Here is a 24,215-nt window from a genome sequence, read left to right as displayed (position 1 = left end):
AGCCTTCCAGCACATGGCATGGGACTTGGCACGGACGCTGGTGCTCGAGGCATGTGTCCCCAGGGAATCAATGAATGATACCTAGCCCAGCGGCAACACTGGTGGACCTCACTCTGGGGGTCGTCCCATCCGGGGCCATACCGGAGAGCTGTCCGCATGGCCAGCCGGTGCCCCTGGCGGGAAGCGAATCAAGCGTCAGGAGTAGGGCCCCGGCGCCACTGCAGGAACCTCACACATGAACCCAAATGCATAGTCACACAGGCTCACATGCGTGATTAGCTTGGGAAGCCGACAGGAAGCAGTCAATCTGTTGAGCAAGTTTGCGTTTTATAAACCAGATGTTCGGTATTATTATTCATCATTTCCTTTGATACCAGCACGGTCCCCATTATGTAGCATAGGAAATGAAGGATATGGAATAATATACACTTATTATACAAGAGAACACCACAGCCAAGGCACTTCGGAGGCCTGTTCAAAGCCTGGGCAAATGCAGTTGAATGGCAGTTCATTTTAGGGTTCCCACTTGGCCTTCAGTTAATAGGATTTTTCCCAGATGGCGCATGGTGACCTCCCTCTTCCATGCCTACCCTTTGGAACATGAATGTTGACTCTGTGTCTGGGTTTTTCTTGGAAGCCACGTGTATGAATCATAAGCAGCTCTCGCCTCAGCCGCCACTACAGGTTAGGGGGCCACAGAAAAGCAGGGACCCCCTAGCGTGTGGGGACAGAGAGTGTCAGCCGCGGTTGGCTCCATAGCTCCTGCGTGGTGGTCTGGACAAAATGCCTTTGCCACCGGCTGCTATTTCCTACGGCAGGAGCGCAGAATGCCTTTCGATCGTAAAGTGCTCACAGTGCAAATTAATTTTCAAGCTGATGTTTCTTCTCCATGAAACGTTCAGGATTCGCAGAACCCAGATCCGTGGAGACTGGGAGAGATGGAGCTGGTGGGTGCAGGAGAACACCTTGGGGTCACGCGCTTGTGTTTCCAGGCCCCGCCAGCCCTCGTGGCCGCACCGGTGAGCCGCGCACATCAAGAAGGGTACAGGTTAAGGTTCTGGCCAAGCCAGTCCAGATCGGGGTCAGAACTGCCCGGGGAGAGAGTACATGTCCTCCCAGCACCGAGCTCACTGCTTTTCCTTTGTTTACAAGAGGCTGGTTAAAAAATGAATGCTTTCACTACACACGCAACGTTATGGGGATTTTTTTTTTTTTTGGTAAGGTAATGACAGGCCGTAATTACCTTTGGAATTAGCCTCTGAGTGACGTTGATACTGTATGCCGGCTTAATATTTGCAAGTTTCCCATGATCTTGTGTCTGTGCCAGAACGATTACCAGTGACTTATAACTGATTCTTACTGGTTGCAGGAAAAAGCTTCATTTCTCATTATTGTCAGTGGTATGTTTTGATTTCATCCATGATATATGTTGGCATCGCTTGAAATTTTGATTTGAGTTGCAAAGTGGAAGTTGCCTGGGGTTATGGATCCGCTCAAATCCCTTTTCTGTATAGCATTGAGGATTAGTCAAGGAGTCGGGATGTGGGGAGATCTCTGATCCTAAGAGAGGTGTTAACTGTGGGTTGGTTCTCTGAAAATGGCTTTCCATACCCCCGTGGTGGCCATAGGACACTTTAAGTATTTTTAGCAGGATGTTGAAAACCATGTCTTCACAAACTGTCATTATCATCTCATGGTTAATATTATTTAGTTATTAAAATTATGATGTAGTAGTAAGTTTGTTGTCCATTCTCACACCCAAATTAGGCTGCTCTGAATAACAGATTACATGATTACCACGTGTATCAGTCAGGGCTCTCCAGAGAAAGAGAAGCTTAGGGGATAGATACATTTCTTCCCTATCTGTAGGACATATGTCATATCTATGGAGTGGGGCAGAGAGAGAGATTGATTGTAAGGAATTCCTTGCACAGTTGTGGGAGCTGACACATCTGAAATCTGTAGGGTGGGTTGGCAGGCTGGAAGGTCCAGCAGGAGGGGAGGAAGGCAATTGCGAAGCAGAATTCCTTCTTCCTTCAGGGACCTGTTTTTTTTCTCCGAAACCCTTGAACTGATAGGAGGAGGCATACCCACATTATGCAGGCTCGTCTGCTTTATCAAAGATTGCTTATTTAAATGTGAATCACATCTAGAAAGATACAGTCACAGCAATGTTCAGATTGGTGTTTGATCAAAACATTGGGCACCATGGCCTGGCCAAGTTGACACATAAAATTAACCTTCACACCATAAATTCCCCGCCCTTGACCGAACGTGTGATTCTTGCCTCATCTTGTTAGTCAGGGAGGAATACAGGTCCAACTTGACAGAAATGGCTAAAACATGACCCCATCTGTCTCTCGTAGGAGCCCTTCCCTATGCCTACAAGCTTCTTTTTAGCTATCATGAGTATTGATGGTAGAAAGGATTTTCCTATAATGATGCTCCTTGAATTTTAATATGCATACTAATTATTAAAATGTCTAGAGTTGGGTTCAGTCATGCCGCTGTTCTATGAACCACATTATAAGTAGTGAGGCCCAGTAGCTTGAAGAATCTATTGAAAGAACAAGATGGGTGGAAGATGGACTGAGTTTGATGACCTTTTCTTTTCTCAAAAGGCCAGCCAGTCCATGGAGACCTCAGTCCATGGGGGCCCTTAGGTTTTAGAATCTTCTCTTTAAAATGCCTCTTCCCGAGGAGATTGAGGGAAAAATACCTGGTTTTTCTATGGAACTAAAGCTATGGAGACGTACTCACACATCAGAAAACACTATAGACTGAAGGTAGTGGATTCTTGTTCACAGATGGCTTCATGTGAGGCTAGAATGGGCCGTGAAACTAGAAAGGATCTTTCTCCCACCAAACTTGCCATGGTAACTTTGGTCCCTGTCAGAAATGTCACATGCCTTGGTCTCACTCTGGACTCTGCTACTTACTAGCCACATGACCTTGCAGGCATGGAAAAGAAATCAACATCCTTTGAGCATGTCCTCATGCCAGGCACCATGCTGGGCAGTTTCACATTTTGTCTTCATGGTAACAATGCTGGGGGATAATTGGCATTATTTCCTATGAGGATGTGGAGGCTTAACAAATGCAGTTAATAAAGATTCAAAGCTGAGAATTAAAACCGGGGTTGTCTTGGACCCAAGCCTACTGTGGTCCAGGACTCTGTTTCCCCATTTGTTTGGGGGGCAGGATAGGGTTCCTGCCTGTCTCCGAACACTGTGTGAAAAGCAGATGTGATTCTGGGTCTCAATGCATTGTATACAATTCAGATGGACCTGGAAGCATGTTGTTTGCCCTCCTTCAAGGGTTGTTATTCCAAGAGAAATGTTTAGCTTCTTAGCAGTGATTTTAGGGATGAGGTGATAAAGTTATTTGTTGTGTTTTGTTTTTGTTTTGTTTCCTGTCTGGGACTGACACACAGAGGCATGTAGAGGTACCAAAAGGCCTTGACTCAGCTACCTCAGGGAGAAGAAATGATTCCAGAGTCCATTGTTTCCAGCAGGGGCAACTCATAAAACCCCTTATGCTCATGTTTTCTGATGCTCAATTTTCAGATTAAGGAGAAGCATTCATATTGCACATAAATGTCTGCAAAGTAAAAGGGTAGAATCAATCTGTGGTCAGAAAACAAAGTGAATCAGTAAGATCCAAGCCGGGCTTTCTTTGAACCCAGATGGCCGAATGCAGTAACAGATCAGCTGGACTGACCGACAGCAACTGACTTGGTTTCCCCAGCCATGGACTAGGGTCCTTATCTGCTAGTCAGAATACAGGGATGTTGCACTCTCTTCTCAGCTGCCCGCCTAAGTGGGCAGTGGTCCATTCCTAATGGCCCTGGTCAGGAAAGGATGAGATGGTCGAGGGCTGTGGCTGGCAGCCATCTGTGGTTTACAGATCATTCCCAGGTAACTGACTTCTCTCTCCGTCCAGCTTGCCGATGATCAGGGCCTTGTCCTGATGACCACGGTCGCCATGCCTGTGTTTAGTAAGCAGAATGAAACCGTGAGTACAGCAGCCATGTTCCTGCACGATGCTAGGAGGGTTGCCATCTCAGACACCCTCTGACTCAAGCTCTGGTGACCTTCCTTTATTTATATTAAGTAAGGATAGGAGGTCTATCACTTTTCCTCACTTTTAATTCTGCTGTTAGAATCACAACATCAAGAATAGACGAGAGGACTTCCGGCAGATGTCATGTGACAGTATGCAGCACTTTCCCCAAACATAGGTGTGAAATGACCAGAGGAAGGCAAAAGCCAGAGAGAATCCTGGTGTGTGGTGCGATGACCCCTTCCCAATGCATAGTGACCAGCCTTGCGTTAGTTTCCTTGGGCTGTGGTAACAGAGGGCCACAAATGGGGAGGCTTAAAACAATAGAAACTTATTCTCACAATTCTGGAGTCTAGAAGCCCAAAATCATGGTGTTGGTAGGGCTGTGCTTCCTCAGAAGGATCTAGAAGGTCCTTCCAGTGCCCAGATGTTCCTCGGTTTATGGCAGCTCTGCTTCCCTCTCCATGTGGCCATCTTCTCTCATGGGTCTCTGTGTCTTCTTCTAAGGATGCCGTTGTTGGATACAGGGTCCATCCTAAATCCAGGATGGTTTTGCCTCGAAGTGATCACACCCTATTTCTAAAAAGCGTCACCTTCTGAGGTTCCAGGTGGATTTGACCTGGAGGGAAACAATGGGTGATAGCAATTTGTGTCTTTTTCCAGGAGGTCTTTCTGACCCTGACAGTTTCAGCACATCATGCTGACTTTGGAAACTGGGACCCTCCCTGGAGGCCTATTCCTTCACCTTGGTCCTTGGTTCCAACATGCTACTAAAATTGTGAGGGTTATTCCGTCTTTCCCCTGGGCACCAGATGACAGTGCAAATTGAGAGAGCAGTTATGTTAAGTCTTTCCTGGAGGAAGCTTCCATAAATTAACTGGTTAATGCTCACAGCCCTTAGCTGCTAAAACTTTTGTGTTTCTTCATATTAATTATGGATTTTCAGGAGGGAGAAGAGATGTCTGTTAGGACATCTTGGTATGGGTGTGTGTAGAAAGGTACTGTAGTGAGTGTTTGGCCTAAGAAGCTACCATTTCTGTCTAGCAATATTTGGGGGTGGGAGTGGGGGATAGAAAAGGGGCCTCATAGATATCTGGGTTAATCTTCAATCTCTAGAAGCTTCGAGAAGGCACCAGACAATGATCTGTGGTGTGTTGGCTTCTCATTCAATTCTATTCCTTCCACCAAAGTAACTCATTATTGTTTTTATTGCGTACTGTTTGTTTTTCAACAGAGATCGAAGGGCATTCTTCTGGGTGTGGTCGGCACTGATGTCCCAGTGAAAGAGCTTCTGAAGACCATTCCCAAATACAAGGTAATGCTTCACCTAATAGTCAAGGGCTAAGTGTCTAAGATACTTTCACTACCTGCCATAGTGGTAATGAACTCTACTCTCTTTCTGGTAGGCACTTCTTTCTTCTTCTTCTTCTTCTTCTTCTTCTTCTTCTTCTTCTTCTTCTTCTTCTTTTTTAATAAGAATAGTAAGAGTTCAGGCAGATCTGAGTAGGTCTACATGTGCTGCCCAGGTTTTTGTGGGTCCATGGGAGTCTATATGTTTATGCGGGTCTACACCAGTCCCACGTCTCTGATGGTCTTCTAAACCAGTCCTAACTCACCCCAAGCTGAGGATCCCTGAAAATATGTTACTTCTTAGCAGGAACCCAATGAGGCACAAAGAGAAATGGTCTCTGACTCTATTGCTTGAGTCTTCCCTCTATCTTGGAAGGTAATGGTGTACATACAAATTAATACTCTTTTCCTAATTCTAAATTAAAATCCACTAAGAAAATCATAAGTTTCTTTTTTTTTTAAACTCTGGGGTAATCGAGGGAGTGGAGTAGGTAATTTGGAACAAAGAGGACACAGCAAGCCTTAGTGGGCCACTGCTTTGGGAGTCTAGACCAGCATAAGAGCATTGCAAGGAGAAGGAGCACAGATGGGAGGGACTCAGAAACAGGGTGGACATGCCAGGACCCTGCCCTGTGTGCGAGGCCAGCCCTGCATCGGGGAGAGAGGAAGGCCACGCTTGCTCCTTTATCTGGCCCACACTGCATTCCCGGCACTCTGTTCCCAGCACTGTTCCTTCAGTTAATTTAGTTCTTCTACATTTGGGGACAGAGGTGGCTCTCATGGGCCATCCCAGTGCCACCCTCAGCCAAGCCTGACTCTGGCCCCATAAGAACAGGCATCCCACGCTCCAGGTGACTTCCCAGCTGTCTGTCAACTGGAGTCTGCCCCATCTGGGGCCGGCGGGCCCCACAGAAGCATCCGCCCCAAGCCGATGGATGGCACCGGCCCTGGGCTGATGGCAGAGGGGTGGCAAGTCTCCACGAAGGTGACTGGTGGCTGTCGCCATCTTGGGGTCCATGAGGATGACATTAATTGGTCCTTATGTCCTCTGGCTGCTCAAGGTACACGGCCACGGTTAGATGAGCACTTTAGTGAAATCGGAGCAACGGACATACCACAGGCCTGGTTTCCACCACAGCCAGGCTCCATGCTCCACGTCCTTTTGAGCCATGTTGTCCTAACTGAGCCTTTGCTTGCCACCATCAAGCAGCACTGCCCTGTCCGTGGACCACCTGCACCTTAATGAGCTCCCCTAACCCCAGCTTGCACAATCACATGTGAAATCATAAGTTGAGATGTGATCATTATATTTTTCTGATACACGAGTTAGCCACGTAGAGTGACATGACCTTTTAAAAAGATGACCCAGAGAGGCCCTGAAATCCATATAGAAAACTCTCAGTTGTTCCCTGTGGCAGCTCCACGAAGAAAGTCCCTTGGTATGGTGACTAACATAATATAATAAAAAAATATTATTAAAATAAAAAAAAAAAGAAGACAGTCCCTTGAAGCCCCCCTGCAGCAGTGTGGAACTGCCCGAGAGCTGTCTCTGTGTGTGTGTAGGCGTGGGAGTGCAGGGGAGGCGTGCAGAGAGCAGCCCTGCTCCCATCCTGAGAGGCATTCATTGGACTGCCATGGTTCCCCTGACTGCACAAGGGTTGAAACGACACCCATGCCCTCTTCCCCCAGCAGCAGGCAGATTGGCTTGCCCATCTCTTCTTTGGCCCACTCTTGGATGGACAAGGACTCCCTTTGCCTCCATCTGGAGGCAGGCAAGTTCCTTTGGGCCAGGAATCTGAGGTGGTTGACTGGCTACCAGGGTCCCCTCCCTTACCACCTCCTTCCCTGACATGCTGAGCCTGATCCGCCACACATGGGAGGGGCTCATGGACCTTCTTGGGCCTCAGCAGGAGGAAGACAGTGTTAGTGCTCTGGGGACAGATTCACCGGGATCCCAGCTCCATCACTGAGTGGACAAGTCTCTGTAACGCTTAGTTTTTCTGTCCAGTGGTGATAACAATACAACCTGCTCATAGACTGGCATGAAGACTTGACCATTATCCTGAATTGGGAACAATGGTGACACACCGGTCAAGGGGGCGGGTATGACCCACGGCCTCCTGCCCTCTTCCGTGTGGGAGGATGATACGTGTCTCATGCCAGGTTCAGGCACCTGTGGGCTCACGTCCGCTGAACCCGCACTAAACTAGAATGCCCAACCAAACACCATGTGACCCAAATCACTAGGCGACCCTCCTCTGGGATCCTTTGCCACCTTTAAAAATGAATTTTTTGAAAGACGTGAGGAAAGGCTTATAATACAAGGTCATATGCTGTAGGCAGTTGACAACAAGGACAGGCTTACCTTTGCACAGAGGGTCAGGATGAGAGCAAGCCAATGGCTCAGCCCATCACCAGGCATCACGGCAAACTCTTATCTGAGCAAGTTAGCTGAGTGGCTGCAGCCAAATTGGGTCATCTCTCAGCGGGTTGGATGCAAAGTGAGAGATGCTTAGAACGGCTGTTTACAAAAGCACCGTTCCGTGCTACCGGACTGGGTCTCGTGGTGCAGGATTGACAGATAACATCTGCCAGGACTCGGCACTGTGCCAAGTGCATGACCCACTTCGTGGTACCAGTTGCCCCTTAGGTAAGAGCAGAGCTGTTGTGTCCATTCTGCGCCTAAGGAAACTCAGGTTCATGGCGCTTCCGTCCACAGAGCTCAGGGCCACATCAGTAGGAAGTGGTGAGTGTGATTTGAGCCAGGTCTGTGTAACTCCTAGACCCGTGAGCTTAAGGAATACCTTAGCCATTCAGTAACCCTTCGTGATCTGTTGCCATGCTTATGTACCATCTGTACCATTGTTTACGTAATAGTTCATTTGCAAATCAACTCAAAACTTTCTTCACTGAACCAAATTTTAATGGGAAACACCATAGCAGTATTTTCAAAGAAAAGCCAGTGTCATCAGACACTATAGAAGAATTGTGAAAAAAAAGAATTAAAGAAATAGTATTAAATGATTGATAATTTAAAGTTCCGAAATTGAGGTCTGTTCTTTCTTTTTTAGGGTAATCTGAAAGGCAAGTGGTAAAGATATACTAAGTGGAGACTTTCTTTTTCTTCTAACTGGAAGGATGGAAGAAATTTAAAAAGAGCTGGCTCTCACTAGTGATCCTGGCTAGTAAATTCAATACCAGGTCCATATGCCACCTAAAATCATCTTGCTCAACACTCTGGTTTTGTTTTGTTTTGAGAAAATAAAACAGTGCATGGGAAGATGATGGACAGCTGAGGAGTGAGCACCGTGGGGATTGTTCAGCCTGGGGCAATGGGCACCCCTGCCTTCTGGAGCTCCTCTCAGCATGGACACCACACCATGGCCACCATCCAGAAGCCCAGGGCCGCCCCTACATAATGGCCCAGGCTTCTCAGAGTCCCCAGAGGGTCTGACTCTTCCCAGTGCTTTCTGTCTGGCCCTTAATACCTGCTCCACCCCTTGGCGAAGAAACATCTTTGAACCAGCAAGCCATGTCTGTTCCCATATGCTGATGCCAGTTAGCTGATAAAATCAGAAAGCCACCTTCATCACAAGAGGAACTGATCTCTAAGCTAAAATCAGGTGTCCAGGCTCCCCAAAGGTGGCCTCTTTAGCAAAAACAAAACAAAACACAAAAACAAACAACAACAACAACAAAAACCCCACTCCTCGTTGGGTTAACTGAAATGACAAAGGCCCTCTGTCCTCCTGGGCCTCTGACAACCCCCTCCATCTACCACCAAGGCTTCTACAGTTGGGAGTTAAGTTTCCAGAGGCATGATATGTCAGCTGGCCGATCCTGACCCTCAGAGTCAAATGTTGGAAACTGTGTTGCTCCCTCAGGGGCTGAAAGCCATGGGAATGAGGGAAGGATTTGAGGCCCCTAAAGATGGTGGACCTTACTATTATTGAAATCCCCAAACCCACATGCCCAGAATTACTGACTCAGGGTTGAAGGAAGGGCAGCCCATCTTTAGAAAATGTTTCCAAGCATTTCTTAAGCCTCTTATTTCCTATGAGACGCTGTAGAAACCCAAGCACAGGGCCCCTACTGGACAGATGCCCAACAATCCAGACAGTAGGAACAGGATAGGGAAGTGATCATGGTGGCCCTGTACGTCTGTCTGTCCTGAGTTTCCTCTACGGCAACGTGCTGAGCTCTTTACAACATCGTCTCCCTTAATCATGGGTGGATGCTGCCATCACCCCCATTTATAGCTAAGGAAACTGAGGCACCCAAAGCTTAAATAGAGTGCCAGATCTCACGATTAGCAAGCCAGGATTTTAGCCGCTATTACCCTGAAGCCATTAGGAACAATAGATGGCAGTAATAATAGTAGCAGTTGAAATGATAGTTAAAATACTAAAAATAATATAAGAGTTAAAATAAAATAAGACAATAAAATATTCATGGAGCTTTTTACTGTGTGTTTGGTATGGTAAAAGGGCATTAAAGACCCATTCCCATTGAATCATTACTATGTTCCCCTGGAGTGGGTATCACTCGGCTCCATGCTTAGTTGAGGATACTTAAAATAACTTTCTCAACATAACTCAGCTAATCAGAGATGAGTGAAATAAAGTCTAACCACAGAATAGAGGAAAATTGGCTACAGAAAATTCACCAGCAGAGCCGGAAGTAGAGGCATTTCTGCTGCGTGCTTTCCCAAGGGTCAGGCTGGGAAGTGGAGACACACGTATGACCTACCTGAACTTGAGTCGGCCCTCCTCTGGGTCCCACAAAGAGACTTGGGAAAGGGGGTGCATGTCAGCCAGGGACAGCCACAGCTGAACAGGCTTCTCTCATCCAGGAGAAGAGAGCTCCAGGGACCAGAGTGTGGATCACACCTTTTCCTCCTGATTAACACCTTGTAAAGATGAGTCCACTCTTGGCTCTTGGGGTTTTCCCAGAAGATAGAATTCTTTCTTTTCCCTTAGCTTCATAGATTTTCCCACAAGCAATCAGACTTCCTGTAAGTTTTATTAAGAAATCCAGACACCCCAGCAATAACTTCCAGACACCACAGCCTCTGTTAACATAATGAGCCATTTTATAATTGGGTTCACTTCATTAGCCCAAAGGCTCTGCACTTGGAAGGGAAGCACCTCCTTCCCTGGGGTGTTGGACCACGAGGCTCCCGGCCTCCAGGAGAGCATGCTTCAGGACGAGGGCCCTTTTGGCAGCCTCAAGTGCTGGAAGGCCTTGTGTCTGGTTTGTTCCTATTACTCTGTGGGACTGCACGGTAGAATGGACAGGAAGACTGGTTCTAGTTCAGATGAAACAAAAATTAGAGATTTCATCAGGATACTGATGTGTGGCCAACAACAAAGGTTGGGCATTGTCTTGCTGTAAGCTTTTGGTTTTCTGAGAGGTTCATCCACAGAATGTTTTGAAGCTTACTCAGGATTTCTCTTCTTACGTCTCCATTAGGTTATGTCCACATGCACATTGTGGTGTTTTGTTCTCCTGGGAAGGACATTAGCCAGATAGCTTCTGAATGCCAGGATGACTTTCTCAGGTACAGCCTTGCCGAGGACCCACTGTGCACCTGCCGTGGCACATCACCTTCCCCTTTTCGGCTCATTTGTAATACTTACTTTCGTTCAAACTTTAAAGAGGAACTAGACAATATTTGGGTAAAGTGATGAATGTCTTAAGTACTCACGAACCTTACTGGAGGACCTGCCATGTGCCAGATGTTGTGCTAGGGGCTGTAGAGGTCAAAGATGAGTGAGATGCTCTGTGCCCACAAAGAGCCCATTGTGATGGGGGAGTCACTGCCTCATTGAGAACAAGGCAGAGGAGAGAAAGAACCAGCGAGGGCTGAGAGGCAGAGAAGTAGGTGTCCCATTTTCATGCATTAGGGTGAAGGTAGTAGTGGAAAAATTCTCAGGGTGTTATGGAAACATGGTATGGAAGGGATGGAGCAATGGGGAGAGTCAGGAGAGACTTTTTGTAGGACACGATCGTGATGCTAAGCTTCTAGCATGGTCGAGAATTAGCCGGGGAAGATGGGAAGGAGAGGGTGCTCTAGACAGCTGCCATATATGAGTAAAGGTATGGGTAGAAGAGAAAAGTACAAAGGGGTTGTTGTCACTGCCTTGTGCCCTAAGAGGCAATGTGTGGAAGGAGGTGGAGATGGGTACTTAGGGAGGGACCAGGCCCCAGGAGACCTGACGGATTGCCCTATGGATTTTATCTTACACGTGAAAGAGATCTTTAGTGAGTTTTATACAGGGGAGCTACAGGGTCACAGTTGTTTTTGATCTTGATCAATGTGGAGGATGGCTTTGTTGGGACCTCTGAGGCAGGAAGAACAGGACCATTGTGGAAATCTATTACATTAAATCTACATGGATGGCGGGGTGGGGAAGCAGCAATGAATCTGAGTAATTTTTGCAAGAAAAAGCAGTGATCACTTGGATCAAGAAGTTGGGGATGAGAGAAAGAAAGAAGTCTAAGGCTGATGCTCTAGTTTCTAACTTAGGAGTCTGGGGGGTTGGGTGGTGTGCCCATATAGACAGGAGCAGAAAGAGCAGCACCCACATGTTGGGCTGGGTGAATCTGAGGCACCTGGGGGATGTCCAGGTAGAGATGCCCAACACACAGTTGGACACGTGGACCTGCCAATGAGGGGAGAGGCCATGGCTGGAGCACAGACCCAGGGATCCGCAGCAGCCAGGTGCTTGCTGAAGCTTACTGGGGGAGAGAGCTAAAGCAGACAAGGGGCCCTGGGGGTAAAAGCTTGGGGGAAAAGAGTGCTTGAGGATGGGCAGAAGGTGAGGATCCTATGAAGAGGAGGATACCTGGGTATATGGGGCCTGGAAGCAGAGGGAATAGAGTGTCGGGACGGAGGGCAGTTGGCCCATTGAACTGGGAAAATTCAAGAGAGCTTTCTGCAGTGTGTGACCAGCCATCAGGTGACCACTGGCCACAGTAGAGAAGGGAGTTCTGTTCTGGTGGCGTCTTGGTGGGGGGCAGGGGCACAGCAAAGGCACATTCCAGAAGGGGCACCGATGGGCAATGGGGAGGTGGGGATAGTGGTTGGACAATGAGTGGAGGACACTTGGTGAGAAGTCAGCTCAGCCTTTGCCTTCTAGGGGAGGGAGCAGGGTTTAGGTCAGCTGTGTGGGATCTGCGTTCAAGTCCGTTCCCTTCATTGTTCCCAGTTACTCCTTTTCTGCTTTCTCTGTTTCCTGCTCTTCTTCCCTCCATCCCAACCGCCATTTTGACCACGTGGTTTGACCTTGGCCGTCATGGAACCTTATATTCAGGTGGGGAAGCAGCCAAAGGCCTTGCTTGACAGACACCTTGATTCTCTGTAATCAACCTCACAAATAAGAGTTACCATTTTGATTAGTACTGTACAAGAAAGTAGAGTTTAGAGAGTGTATACAAGGAGTTCTGCCTCCTTCTGAGTATTACTTCCCACAAGCAAACCAATAACTGAAGTAAGGTGCGTTGGAAAGCACTGAATATGTTAGCTGACTATAAAATTATACATCACTTGTTTGGTCGAATTTTGAGTTTGCATTTCCGATCAAATACCACTTTTGCCTTTCATGGAAAAAAGTCAAACTCTGAGTCCTTTTTGACCCCTCGAGTCTGTATTAAACTGGGACATAATAATGGTAATTAATGCAGTGTTGACTGTGTCTGACATTTTTCCAAGAGACAAGATGAAAGAGACGATATACATCTCAAAGGATAGGAAATCTCTGGTTTATCTTTCACAGCATAATGAAATATACTTTATCATTAGAGTCTCGTAGAATCTTATTAAGACTTGTGCAAGGTAACTCCAGGAGAAAATGTCTGTTGCCCTTGACAACCACGTGCATATTTGCTTTATGTAATGCAAGGGAAACTTTTAATTGTCGGTGTTAAATTCTCTGAAGTTAATTCCACATCACCTTGACGTTAAGCTAACAAGCAGACAGGGTCATTCTTGGTTTGTAAACTCTGTTGTCTGGATCATTTAATAGTATCATATTCAAGAATGTGAGTGGCAGAGAATTTGAAAGAAAAGGAACAGTGAGGGCTCAGAACTATGAAATAACTTGTCGGAAAAAATAGAGGGTTGTGTGTTTTTTTTTTTCCCCTCTCCCCTTTCACTACTCTGGCAAAGTGGGTTACATTTTCTTTCTTCAGAGAGAGATCAGTATGGGTTTTATGCCAGGGGGCCATTTTAATACATGAATGATTTGTAGGTAAATTTATTGTAGCCAATGGGTGCAGTCAACTGTGTAATAGAAATATTGTCAAAAAGCCGGGATTATTATTTAAATAAGTGCAGTGTTAAATTTGATTACATACTTTTTAAAGCTAATAAAACATTTCATTGCTCTCAAACTATTTCCCATAGTCCCATTTAGTCAGAAAACATAAATTAAGTGAGGCTCTGCATAGAAAATGACCCAGGCTTTGTGTCGATGGAAGCATGCATGGAAAAGCTTGGCAGCCTCCAAATTTAAAGACGAAAGGATATAAAAGGGGTTGGCAGGCTCCTGTCTGGGCTGGTGGGGACACTTTTATCCTTGAAGAATTATGGAAAATGACTGCCTCGTGCATGCGTGAGATGGCCCCTGTGGGTATGGACTGGTGGGAAGTCTAGATGGGAATCAGAGACCTCCTCTTTGCTTTCCTTATCACGGGGAGATGGAAGACACCCGGGCTGATAAAACTCTGTTTGCTTCAATAGAGGATCTTACCAGAAACATTAGCTACTTTCTTTAAAAAAAAAAAAAAAAAAGTTTTTGTTTTAAATAAATCAAAGTAAGGCCCTTGGACACCAACATGGGGATGTGACATTTTAAATTGTGTTATTTGCTGAGCTTATCCTGTGACAGGTCTTCATTTCTACCAAATGTCAAGGATCAACGCCTTGCATTCATTTTAATGAAATATTGTGCTGATAAGGGTTATGAATGCCAAGTTTAAGCTGTAAATTGCTAAATGTCGGCCTGCTTTATGCTTTGTGAATTCACCAGGGGGCTAGCTAATGAAGGTTTCTTTCTCACTTCTTACAGTTAGGGATTCACGGTTATGCCTTTGCGATCACAAATAATGGATATATCCTGACGCATCCAGAACTCAGACCACTGGTAAGAGAAATGCCTATTTCTATGTTTCTCCTTTTATGATTTTAAGAGATTATCTTCGGTTCTACAGTGATGACACTTTGCAGCAATGTTTACTTTTAAAGTTCAGTTTATAGTATTTTGACACATAATACCTAATGATGTAGGATAAATATATTTACTATCATTCTTTTGTATATGTTACTATATATTTATATGCATTTCTTTATTTCACATCTGCCAACACATGCAAAAAAAAATTTGACTCTAGACATTTAAACCCATCATGATGGGTACCTCTATATAACAAATGATCTCTCACACTCCACGGAGACCCACGTACTGCAAGCTACATTGGACACAACAAATTAGACCCAGGATCCCTGGAAATTCATTACGGTGGGATTTGCCCCTGAATCCCGTGATGTAAGCTCAGTGCCTCCTGTGCAGATGATATTCAACAATACCTTTTTGTTTAATTTGAACAGTGGTGATTTTCTCCATCCCCTGCCTAAGCCATATCCAGCCACATTGTTTGGTGACCCGATGTGTAAACCATTTTCCCTCTGAAGTGAGTGGGGTCAGGCCAGATCCAGGACGGCCCATGGTGTCCTGGTCCCCCCTGCACCCTGGGGAGAGGCTGCCTGGAGCACTGTGTTGAGGAGTCCGAGGCACAGCCAGGCTGGTTGGGTGGGAGGCACCGGCCTGCTGACAGTCTCCGCTGTGGACTCCGGAGGGGCGTTGGCGGTGAGCGCGTTTGTGACCTCTGGACTAGTTGCAACATGTTGAAAGAAGGACAACCCTTTGGGTTTGAGTGTGTTTAGCTGATTTTACAAAAGATATAAAATCGTAAAAAATAATGTTGTACACTCTGCTTTTGAGAGTTAAGAAAGTATAGGTGGTTTTCTATGGCCACACACACCCGTGTCTGCTTGCACCCACCCACCCCACACATTCTGGTTTCTTTCATCATGGTAAGAAAATAGTGGCTCAGGGTCTGCCGGGCAAATGTCTGCTGGTGCAGCATAGCGGGGGCCAGTTTGCTTGGTGCGTGGGTCATTGTCTAGAAAGAGCTCATGTTTGAGCGGCCTCATCATCCAGCTTTGCTCTAATCGCCCTGGTATTAATGGACTCATGGCCACATCATGTGGATCCCACATGCGTGCTGTAAGATGGGACTTATGTTACTATTTGATTTTGACAATCTTTTTATCAAAAAAGGATTGAGTTGACTGGTTTGCTGATTCCAAATGTAACTCAGAATGTTGGAAAAGTCTGACTGAAAAAGCTACTAATTTCTTAAGGATGTTTAAGTCTAAAAATATATTTAAGTCTAAAAAGCTTAGCCTGTTATGCATGTCCAGGCCACTCAGTGAGGGTTGGCTGTTGGGGGAGCTCCGTGTTTGTGGTGGCATATGGGCTCTTAGTGCTTATTTGTCCCAAATTGGAGTGGAACAGAGTCAACAAAAGAATCTAACCTGGGTCCTCTGCCAGTGGATGCATTAGCTTTCTATTTATCAGCTTTTTAAAAAGGAATGAAATGGAACCAGGCGTCGGAAGTCACCAAGGTGACGTCTCTCTCTGCAGCAATGGAGACGGGCAGCTCCCACCTGCGCAGCTGACTCTCAGCGCCTTCCGGGTCTTTTATGTCTCCTGGTCATGCAGCAAACAGCTTGTTTGCTAATAGTCCATCTGATGCCCTTTCTGGAGCTGCGGCCCCTGAGGGGGCCGATGAAAGGCTCCTAGAAAAGCAGGGCAACCAGCCAGCGCCCATCCTCCCATGACAGTATGTGCTCACAAATACAAGTCCTTCCTGTTCTTCTCGCTGCTGAAACACTGTATTGAGCGCTTCCACCAAAAGTGACGGCCAGGGTCAAGTTCCCATGAACGGGAGGCCTAGGCCAATGCCCCAGCATCTCACCTGTGAAAATCCAAACCAGATGGACCATTTTGCAATTGATCCATGATAAGAACATAAGGGGTGCACCTGGGTGGCTCAGTCACTTGAGCATCCGGCTCTTGGTTTCTGCACAGGTCATGATCTCAGGGTCACGAGACGGAACCAGCATCAGGCTCCGTGCTCAGTGGGGAGTCTGCTTGAAGATCCTCTCCCTCTGCCCCTCCCTCCTCTCACTCTCTCTTGTGCACACACTCTCTCTATATATATAAAATATAAAATACAACTTTCTTTTTTTAAAAAAAAAAAAAAGAACATAAGGAATGGCCAGGCCATTTATCTATCTCTGACCCCGATGTCATGGGATGCTTAGGAGAGGTGTGGAGTGATGCGAACCAATGACGATTACGTGAACGAATACACCTGAGTGTGACCGCTAAGTGGATGTGGACTCTGCCTTGAGTGTTACATTTTTCTCTTGGACAAATGACAGCAGTGAAGCGGGAAGAACTCAACTTTGGCAACACCCAGGTTGCCCTTGACTCTTGTCCTGCCGCATCCTGGCTGTGTGACTTTGGGTAAGTCACACAGCCTCTCTGAGCTTCATTTTCTCTCATAACCATAATGTAGAGATCATAGCTTTGTTGTCAGAGTAAATGGGATGATGCGTTCCAAAAGCCTTATGTGACAAAGCAGGCCCCGGGACAGCCTGGGGACAGTGGTGGTTATACCGGCATCCTGTTTCTGTTACATTGGCTCAATCGATCTGTGCTCGGCCACTATAGAGGTTGGGAGGATGCGGTGGTGGTGCATGCTTAGGAGGATGTGAAGGACACTTTCTGATGATTCGGTTGCTTCAGATTGTTATGATAAACATTGGGGAGGGATCGTACACACACACACACACACACACACACACACACGCACATACGGTGTCAGTTTTCCAGACCAGCTCTGGTCTGGAAGACAAGTGGACAACAACTGTACCAAGAGGTTCTCTGGGGGCCCTCCCATGTGAGGAAAACTGAATTTCGTTGTTGTTGTTTTTCTGTTTTTAAAGTATCAATAAAAGCAATACTCGGAACCGTTGTATTGGATGAGTGACAGGTAAGCTAGCTAAGTGTCCATCTGCAGGGATGGAGCCTCCCGGCTCTGGTGTGCATGAGTGGTTAGTTGCTCTCGGTTTGGTTTGGTTTGGTTTACCTCCACAACGAAGGCAGAACATTTCCCCCCCTCCTTCTCCCTAAGCACCAACCCGCTCAGCACACAGGAGGGACTCAGGAGGTGAACCAAAGAAGGGACCCTCCAAAGCCACTGTTCGTTTCCACTTATTTTGGGTCCTTCTGGAAAAATTAACTCTTGAGTTTGCCCTGGAAACCTGGTATCTGCCCCAGACATCAGTCTCCCCTGCTCAGACTCCTCCCGCACAGCGAGGGACAGCCAGCCGTGCTCCCCCAGCTACCTGGGGCAGGGACCCTCCTTCCAACCTGACTCTCTTCTCCCACCCCCAGCCGTGTCATTGAGTCCTGATTATCAATGGACTTTCCCCATGGTTCTGGCCACGCCTGCCAGGTTCGCACGGCGGGTGCGAGTGTGGGGTTGTGGCCAGCACGGGAGGATGGTGCAGGCTCACTTAAAATAACTCCAATTCCTCCTCCCTCCACCACTGGGGCCGTTTCTGTCCCTGCAGCCAGACGAAAGAAGTGGGTTTCTCTAAAGCACAATACCAATATTTTTCTAATTTGTCCAATAAAATCCTTCCCTTGAACTTCACGTTTGGCTTGATTTTATCCAGTATTTAATCTTGTGTGACTTGGGTGTGAATCACGAGGCGTCTCCAGAAACAGCTCAGATATAGAAGCCTTCGCTCAGCAGACTTGCTTTGGTTTCATTGGCAAAACTGCTAACATAATGCTTTTCTGTTGATAACAGGGCTCTCCTTAGTCTTTTTCCAAGTGTTTCTCAACCTCTCTATCCTTGCTACCACCTTGTGACTTCTGGAAGAGTGGCGTTCACGCAACAGACCTTTACCTGGGTCCAGGTGTGCAGGGTTGCGTGCTGGCCTGGAGGCTGCATAGCTGTCTTCCGGTCCCTCGGGGTGGGGGAGTGGGACCACATCACCTCAAGAGAGAGGTCAAGTGGGACCACATCACCTCAAGAGAGAGGTCTAAACTCTAAATTAGACCTTGAGGAATGCTGTTCGAGTAGTTCTTAGACATCTGGAAGTTTTCTTCTGGATCTTTACCACCCTTTAACATTCAGGTTAAAAATATTTCAAAGTATAGTTACTGTTAGATTTAGTTTTCTTGTGCTTTATTTTCCCCCACATCTTCCAAATATTTGTGGATTTTTTTCTTAAAATGGGGAGCCCTGACCGTGTATCTCTTTTTCTCTTGCCCAACAGGGCATCGAGGGAAATAAAATTGGGAAGGTGCCTCCGTTAGCGTGATCTGATTTTTGTTGAAGTTTTAGTGATGCATCTGGCCCTGCATTTTAGAAGAGAGGGTCATCTGAGTTGATTTCCTTCCCCAAGGAGCCCTGGAATGTGGACCTGGTCAAACCACCAAAAGAACACAAATAAGGCTCCTTTCCAGGAGCCACAACACAGGCATGGCTCCACCGAGAAGCCTGGGGCAGGCAAAATCTAGGACTCATTTCCACGGAGACCGCGTTGACATCTGCCAAAAGCTGTTTGCTCTGCGTCTGCAAGCCCGGGAGATGGGGAAGGATGCTGGAGGGTTTCTATTCTGGACAGAAATTTGCCAGTCACATCAGCCACTGGGTGGCTGAGATGGGAGGTGGGGATGATGGAGAAAAACCTCCAGTGTCTGCGGGGTGCCCACGATGTTCTAGACCCGAGCAAAGTTTTCGAGGCAGTTGCAGAGATGTGCCCCGCCTCAAAGAACTCAAAATCTAAAAGGATGAATAAGATTTTACACTTTGGGTGTGTAAGTAACTATAGATATTACTAGGGAAAGTATGTTTCTGTATGTTTGTTACTGTTGTTGGTTTTAGTGTGTTTTTCTAACATCCATTGATGACTATTTCTATGACAGGTGCTGTGCTGTTTCACATGTGTGAAAGCTTTCAATCATTAATTTAATTGGAAACCTAGCAGTAGGTGCGTGCAAAGGCCCGGAGGCTCAAAGGAAGGGTGCCCGTGGGGACAGGTCTGGGCAGAAGGTGTGTGGAGAGGGCGGCCTGGAGTCAGACTGTAACCAGATGTGCGTGCCAGGCTGAGAGCTACAGTTCTTTGAGGGGAAGGTAGCCATCCCCCTGTGATAAAGGGGTCAGGTGGCTAGGAAGTTTCAGAACCAGGAGCCCTAACCCAGATCAAGTGCCATGTGCTGAGTTCTGCTCCGCCGGTTGGATCTTCAGGAAATAGAAGGCAGAGTGGTGGGAGACCAAGCGGCCCGGTCTCTGCAGCCACATGGATGAATGACAGAGTCATCATTGGATGATTGTAGTCAGAATCTGTCTAGACCAGCACCGTCTAGTAAAGATATAATGTGAGCCACACACATGAGATGCTTATGTCATTTAAAATTTTCTAGTAGCCGCATCTGAAAAAGCAAAAGAGAAACAGGTGGAATGAAGTTTAAGAGTATATTGTAGTTAAGCTGCTATATCCAAAATCACAGAGTTTCAACATAAAATCAACCACGAATTATTAATGCGCTGTTTTCCATTATTTTCATACTAACCTGTGAAATCGGATGTGTATTTTATGCGCTCAGAACATCTCATTTAGACTGGCCACATTTCAGGTGCTCCAGAGCCACACGTGGCTTGATGCTATCGGAAGGGACAGCACAGGTCGAGAGTGTGACCAGACATTTTGCACCGTTTCCTTACAGTGGGTTGGAACAAACTCCACCACCAAAAGAATCTCTGTTGCTCTTCCATCCTGGTAGTACGTGCAAACGGTGGGTGGCTAGTTAGTCCCCTCCCTTGTGACCTCAACCCCTCCCTTGTGGCCTGAACCCACCGTCTCAGGCTGCGCGGAGTGGAAGCGGGAGTTGTTCGGAATTCAGGAGCATAAAGTTGATGGCCAGAGCACATGGGCTCCTGGGTTTGGCCATGCAGCTCTGGAAGTGTCAGCCATGTGAGTTCAGTCCCAAGCCATGCAGCCTTCCCCCAACCAAACTGCACAGCCCCGGCCGGCGGGTGGAAAGCCTTAGCCGCATGGGGTGAGCCCGAGGTGTCAGGTTTTCTAAATCAGAAAACTCAGACACCCCAAACTATGTCTGTTATTCTGCCAACTCACATGCACTCTTGCAAGAGCCCACATGGTCCAGATACCTGTGCGGTCTTCCCACCTCTTACAGAAGCTTTCCATGCGCTCTGGGACTCAGTGTCGCTGTGCCAGGCACTGGCTCTCCGCAGCCCGAGTTCTGTCTGGCCTCGCCAGCCTTTCCCGTGGGTCACTCCTTGACCGTCCCACTTTAAATGTTCATTCTGCCACTTTGTTCTCATGGGCATCTGGGCGGTTCATTTCTCTTTGTCCTTCTGCTCTTACGCAGGGGTTCTAGACGGGCCCTCGCAGAAGGTCGTTGAATACGCGGGTTAACACGTGGACGTGCTAATAAATATAAGTATTTTTTGCTGCAGTCCTCCCCTGTGGAATTAAGGGGACCTTCCCATAGGCACATGTAATTATATGTTAAATGTGAAGTAGACCGTGCGTCTCAAACACCGTTTAAATAGGAGCTCAGACGTTGGGAACACTATTAGAATCCTTGTCCAGATCCAGCCGATTTAGCTCAAGCAATGGACCATGTGGAGAGCTTCTGTACCCTCGCCAAAACTGTTGATGTGGAGTTGAAATGTGATCTTTAGATCACTGTGCAGATCTCCGGTGATGCAGGGGCTGGCTCCCATCCCACACATGCCCTGGTTTTATTGTTTTGGTAGTCCCTGCACTGGAGACACCTCAGTTCATTCCCCTTCATTTCTTCTGCTCATCCACACCTATTCGATACAAATGTGAAGGGTTCTTTCTCTGTCAACAGGTGTGGGCGTGGCCTCCCCAGGCCATCCCCCCCTCACTTTCTAGTGGATCTCGCTGGAAAAATGTGCCCCGAGCCCTCCCACCTCTCTTTGTCTCTATGTCCAGGTCAGGGCCACCATTCTTCTGTCTCTCCCAGATGGTTGCAGTCCCCTTTCTGCTCCTCTCTGGGCACCTGGCTTTGCCCCGCCCCCCTACCCCTGCCCTGGCATTCTTCACCTTGCAGGTCAGAGGGGGCTTTCACAGATGCCAATCAGATGGCAGGGCTTCTGACTGGCATTTAGTATGAAACGCAAACTCCTGGCTGTGCCTCCGGCACCCTGCTTGATCTGGCTCCACCTCCCCGTTCTGCCCAAGCTTGCGGGGCTGCGCACGGTGCTCACCTGTGTCCTGGCCATGCTCCGGCCCTTTTGTCCTTTCCTCCAACCCGCAAGCTCCTCCCCGCTCTGAGTCCTTGTTCCTGCTCTTCTCTCTACCTGGGATCTCATCCCAACCACACCGGTGGCTTATTCTCATCTTCCATGCCTCCCAGCGATGTCACCCCTGCAGAGAGGCTCCCCTGCTCGTGGACCAAAGGAGCCACCCCCTTCCCTCCTCACCCCCCATCACATCCCCCTGCTATCATTTCCTTGGATCACTAATCGCTCTTGGGAAATGATGTGTTCAGCTTTTCCCCTCCCGTCGCTTGAGGGTTCCTGGGATTTCGCTGCTGCACAGAAGAGAGTCAGTAAATATTTGCTGAATGATTTTGATGATGTTTGAATGATGCTGATGACTACATGTCTGGGTACCAATTTCCCACGATAAATGAGAAGTGCAGGTGCCACACAGTCACTCATCAAACGTGTATTGAGTCCTTGCTGTGTCAGGCTCAGAAACTGAATTACACGTGATTGGTCAGTCCCTCCTCTCTTTCTGCCCCTCCTTCTGCCTCTTGCTTGCCTGCAAGCATTCATCAGATGTTCCTAGAGTCAAGCACTGTGCTAACTCAGAGGGACGTAGAAGCAGGTAAAAGGGTGTCTCTGCCCACGGAAGCTCACTGCACAAAGCAAGAGTTTCCCAACAGCGAGAGAGGCCAAGAAGAGCTAGGGGCTCACAGTGGGAGTTAAAGGCTAAGTTAAATGCTTTTCTTGAGGAAAGGTGCCTTTCAAATGCAGGAGGGCTTCCCAGAGGAGGTGGCATGCACACCAACGGGGTCCACCTGTCCACCCTAGAGGATATTTTTCCCCACTCAGCAGGGGCCCCACTCTCTCCCCAGGACCGCTGTCCTCAGCCCTGACCAGACACACGACTTGTTGCTCTGGTCTCAGAACCATGCAGGAGCCTGTAGGCTTGGGTGTGTGGGCGGGTGGCTGTTGAACATCACTTGCAAACCTTTCTCCCAAGTGCTGGAATTCCTTCTCGCCCTCCGCTCAGGCTGCTGATGAACTGAACGAGACTGCCCAGTAGGTGGCACCCGGGCACCGCTGTGTGCCGTGTCCCCGCCACAGATGGTGTCCCTGCCTGCTGCACCTTCTCAGAACGAAGCCCAGGTGACTCCAGCGTAGGCCTGGTCTGAATGCATTCTGTTTCATTTAAAAGAGAGAATTAAGGGATGCCTCGTTGGTGCATCTGCTCAGTGGAGTGTGTTCTCTGAGAAGAAGTGAACAAGGCTGTGTGACCCCCATGGAGCAAGCCCATTCTTTTTGGAATACATCATTTGGCAAAAGCAAAGACAGAGCCTCGCATGCCTTCCTCTTGATGGGGTGGCTGAAGGCACTGTTGGCCCAGCGCTGGTCTGGACGTTTGAGCGCCAGCAAGTGGGGGACCCTTGCCCCTCGAGAGCCTGGGGACGAGGCAAGGTCGTGGGGCGCCAGAAGTTCTGTGGGATGGAAGCTGCCCTCTGTTCTGCAAATCTCAATGACTCAACAGCACCCCAGAACCCCAGGTTCTGTGCTGGGTGTGTGCTCGGACACTCAGGGCGTAGACGGGGTTGAGCAGACGGGGGGGCTGGCAGTGACAATGCCTCCGTTACTTAGCGGGTCAGACTCGGGCTCTGTGCTGAGCATCTTTGCGTGTTTTGGCCTCTGAAGCCCTCACGCTATCCTGCACCGTGGTGCCCATCCCACAGGGAATGACGAATGCCTTGGCCAAAGACTGTCCATCAGAAAGCAAATTTGGGCTGGTCTGCAGGGAAAGGAAAAAAAAAAAAAGGATGATGATGGACAATAACGTGCTCCTGGTCATTTTTCAGAAAGTTCGACCCATTCTGTTGACAGGATGTCCTTAATGCTGAAGCCCTGTTGTAAGCGTCTTTGTCAGAGTGCAGTTTTGGCTGGAGAACCTCCCTTAGCTCCTGCAGACACTTTTCCCCTCCCCCTCTGCTCTCTGCCCCGCGCACTGCCCCTGGGGGCACCCAGCAGCGGCTCCTCTGCCCTGGGCACTGGGTGGGGTTTGACTAGTGGGGGGCGCCCGCAAGAAGTAGAAAGAGGCAGGTGGGGTGGGGTGCTCATTCAGCCCTGTCCTCCCAGAACTGGCTGCACCCAATCTAAAGCCATATCAGCCTCCCTGTCTCTGTGGCTTTCTCTCTCCGGGAGCTCTCTGTCCCTTCAGGCAGAGTGCTAGAAGGGTCCCCACTGCTCCTGCCTTCAGGGAAGTGCACCGTTCCTTCTGGTCTCCCTCAGCCTGCTCATACCGCCCGTTACAATAGCCTCTTTATTAAACCTTCCTTAATTAGCCAGTCTGACTATGCCGTGTGCTTCCTGCTGGGGCCCTGACTGATACGAAGGGAAGAGTA

General features: G+C 48.0%; 1 protein-coding gene across 1 annotated transcript in view; it reads left to right on the top strand.

The window, feature by feature from the left end:
- CACNA2D3 (calcium voltage-gated channel auxiliary subunit alpha2delta 3) overlaps window positions 1–24,215 on the top strand; it is an 834,639-nt gene that overhangs the window by 612,985 nt on the left and 197,439 nt on the right. Inside the window, exons 15-17 of the mRNA XM_040628675.1 lie at window positions 3,943–4,014; window positions 5,297–5,377; window positions 14,484–14,558. Of these exons, the coding sequence (XP_040484609.1) occupies window positions 3,943–4,014; window positions 5,297–5,377; window positions 14,484–14,558 (228 nt within the window). The remainder of the gene's footprint in view (window positions 1–3,942; window positions 4,015–5,296; window positions 5,378–14,483; window positions 14,559–24,215) is intronic.

Source organism: Ursus maritimus, unplaced genomic scaffold, assembly GCF_017311325.1.
Source record: "Ursus maritimus isolate PB19 unplaced genomic scaffold, ASM1731132v1 scaffold_14, whole genome shotgun sequence".
NCBI classification, from domain to species: Eukaryota; Metazoa; Chordata; class Mammalia; order Carnivora; family Ursidae; genus Ursus; species Ursus maritimus.
The sequence above is the reverse complement of the archived record's forward strand: the minus strand, read 5'-3'. Positions and strand labels throughout refer to the sequence as shown.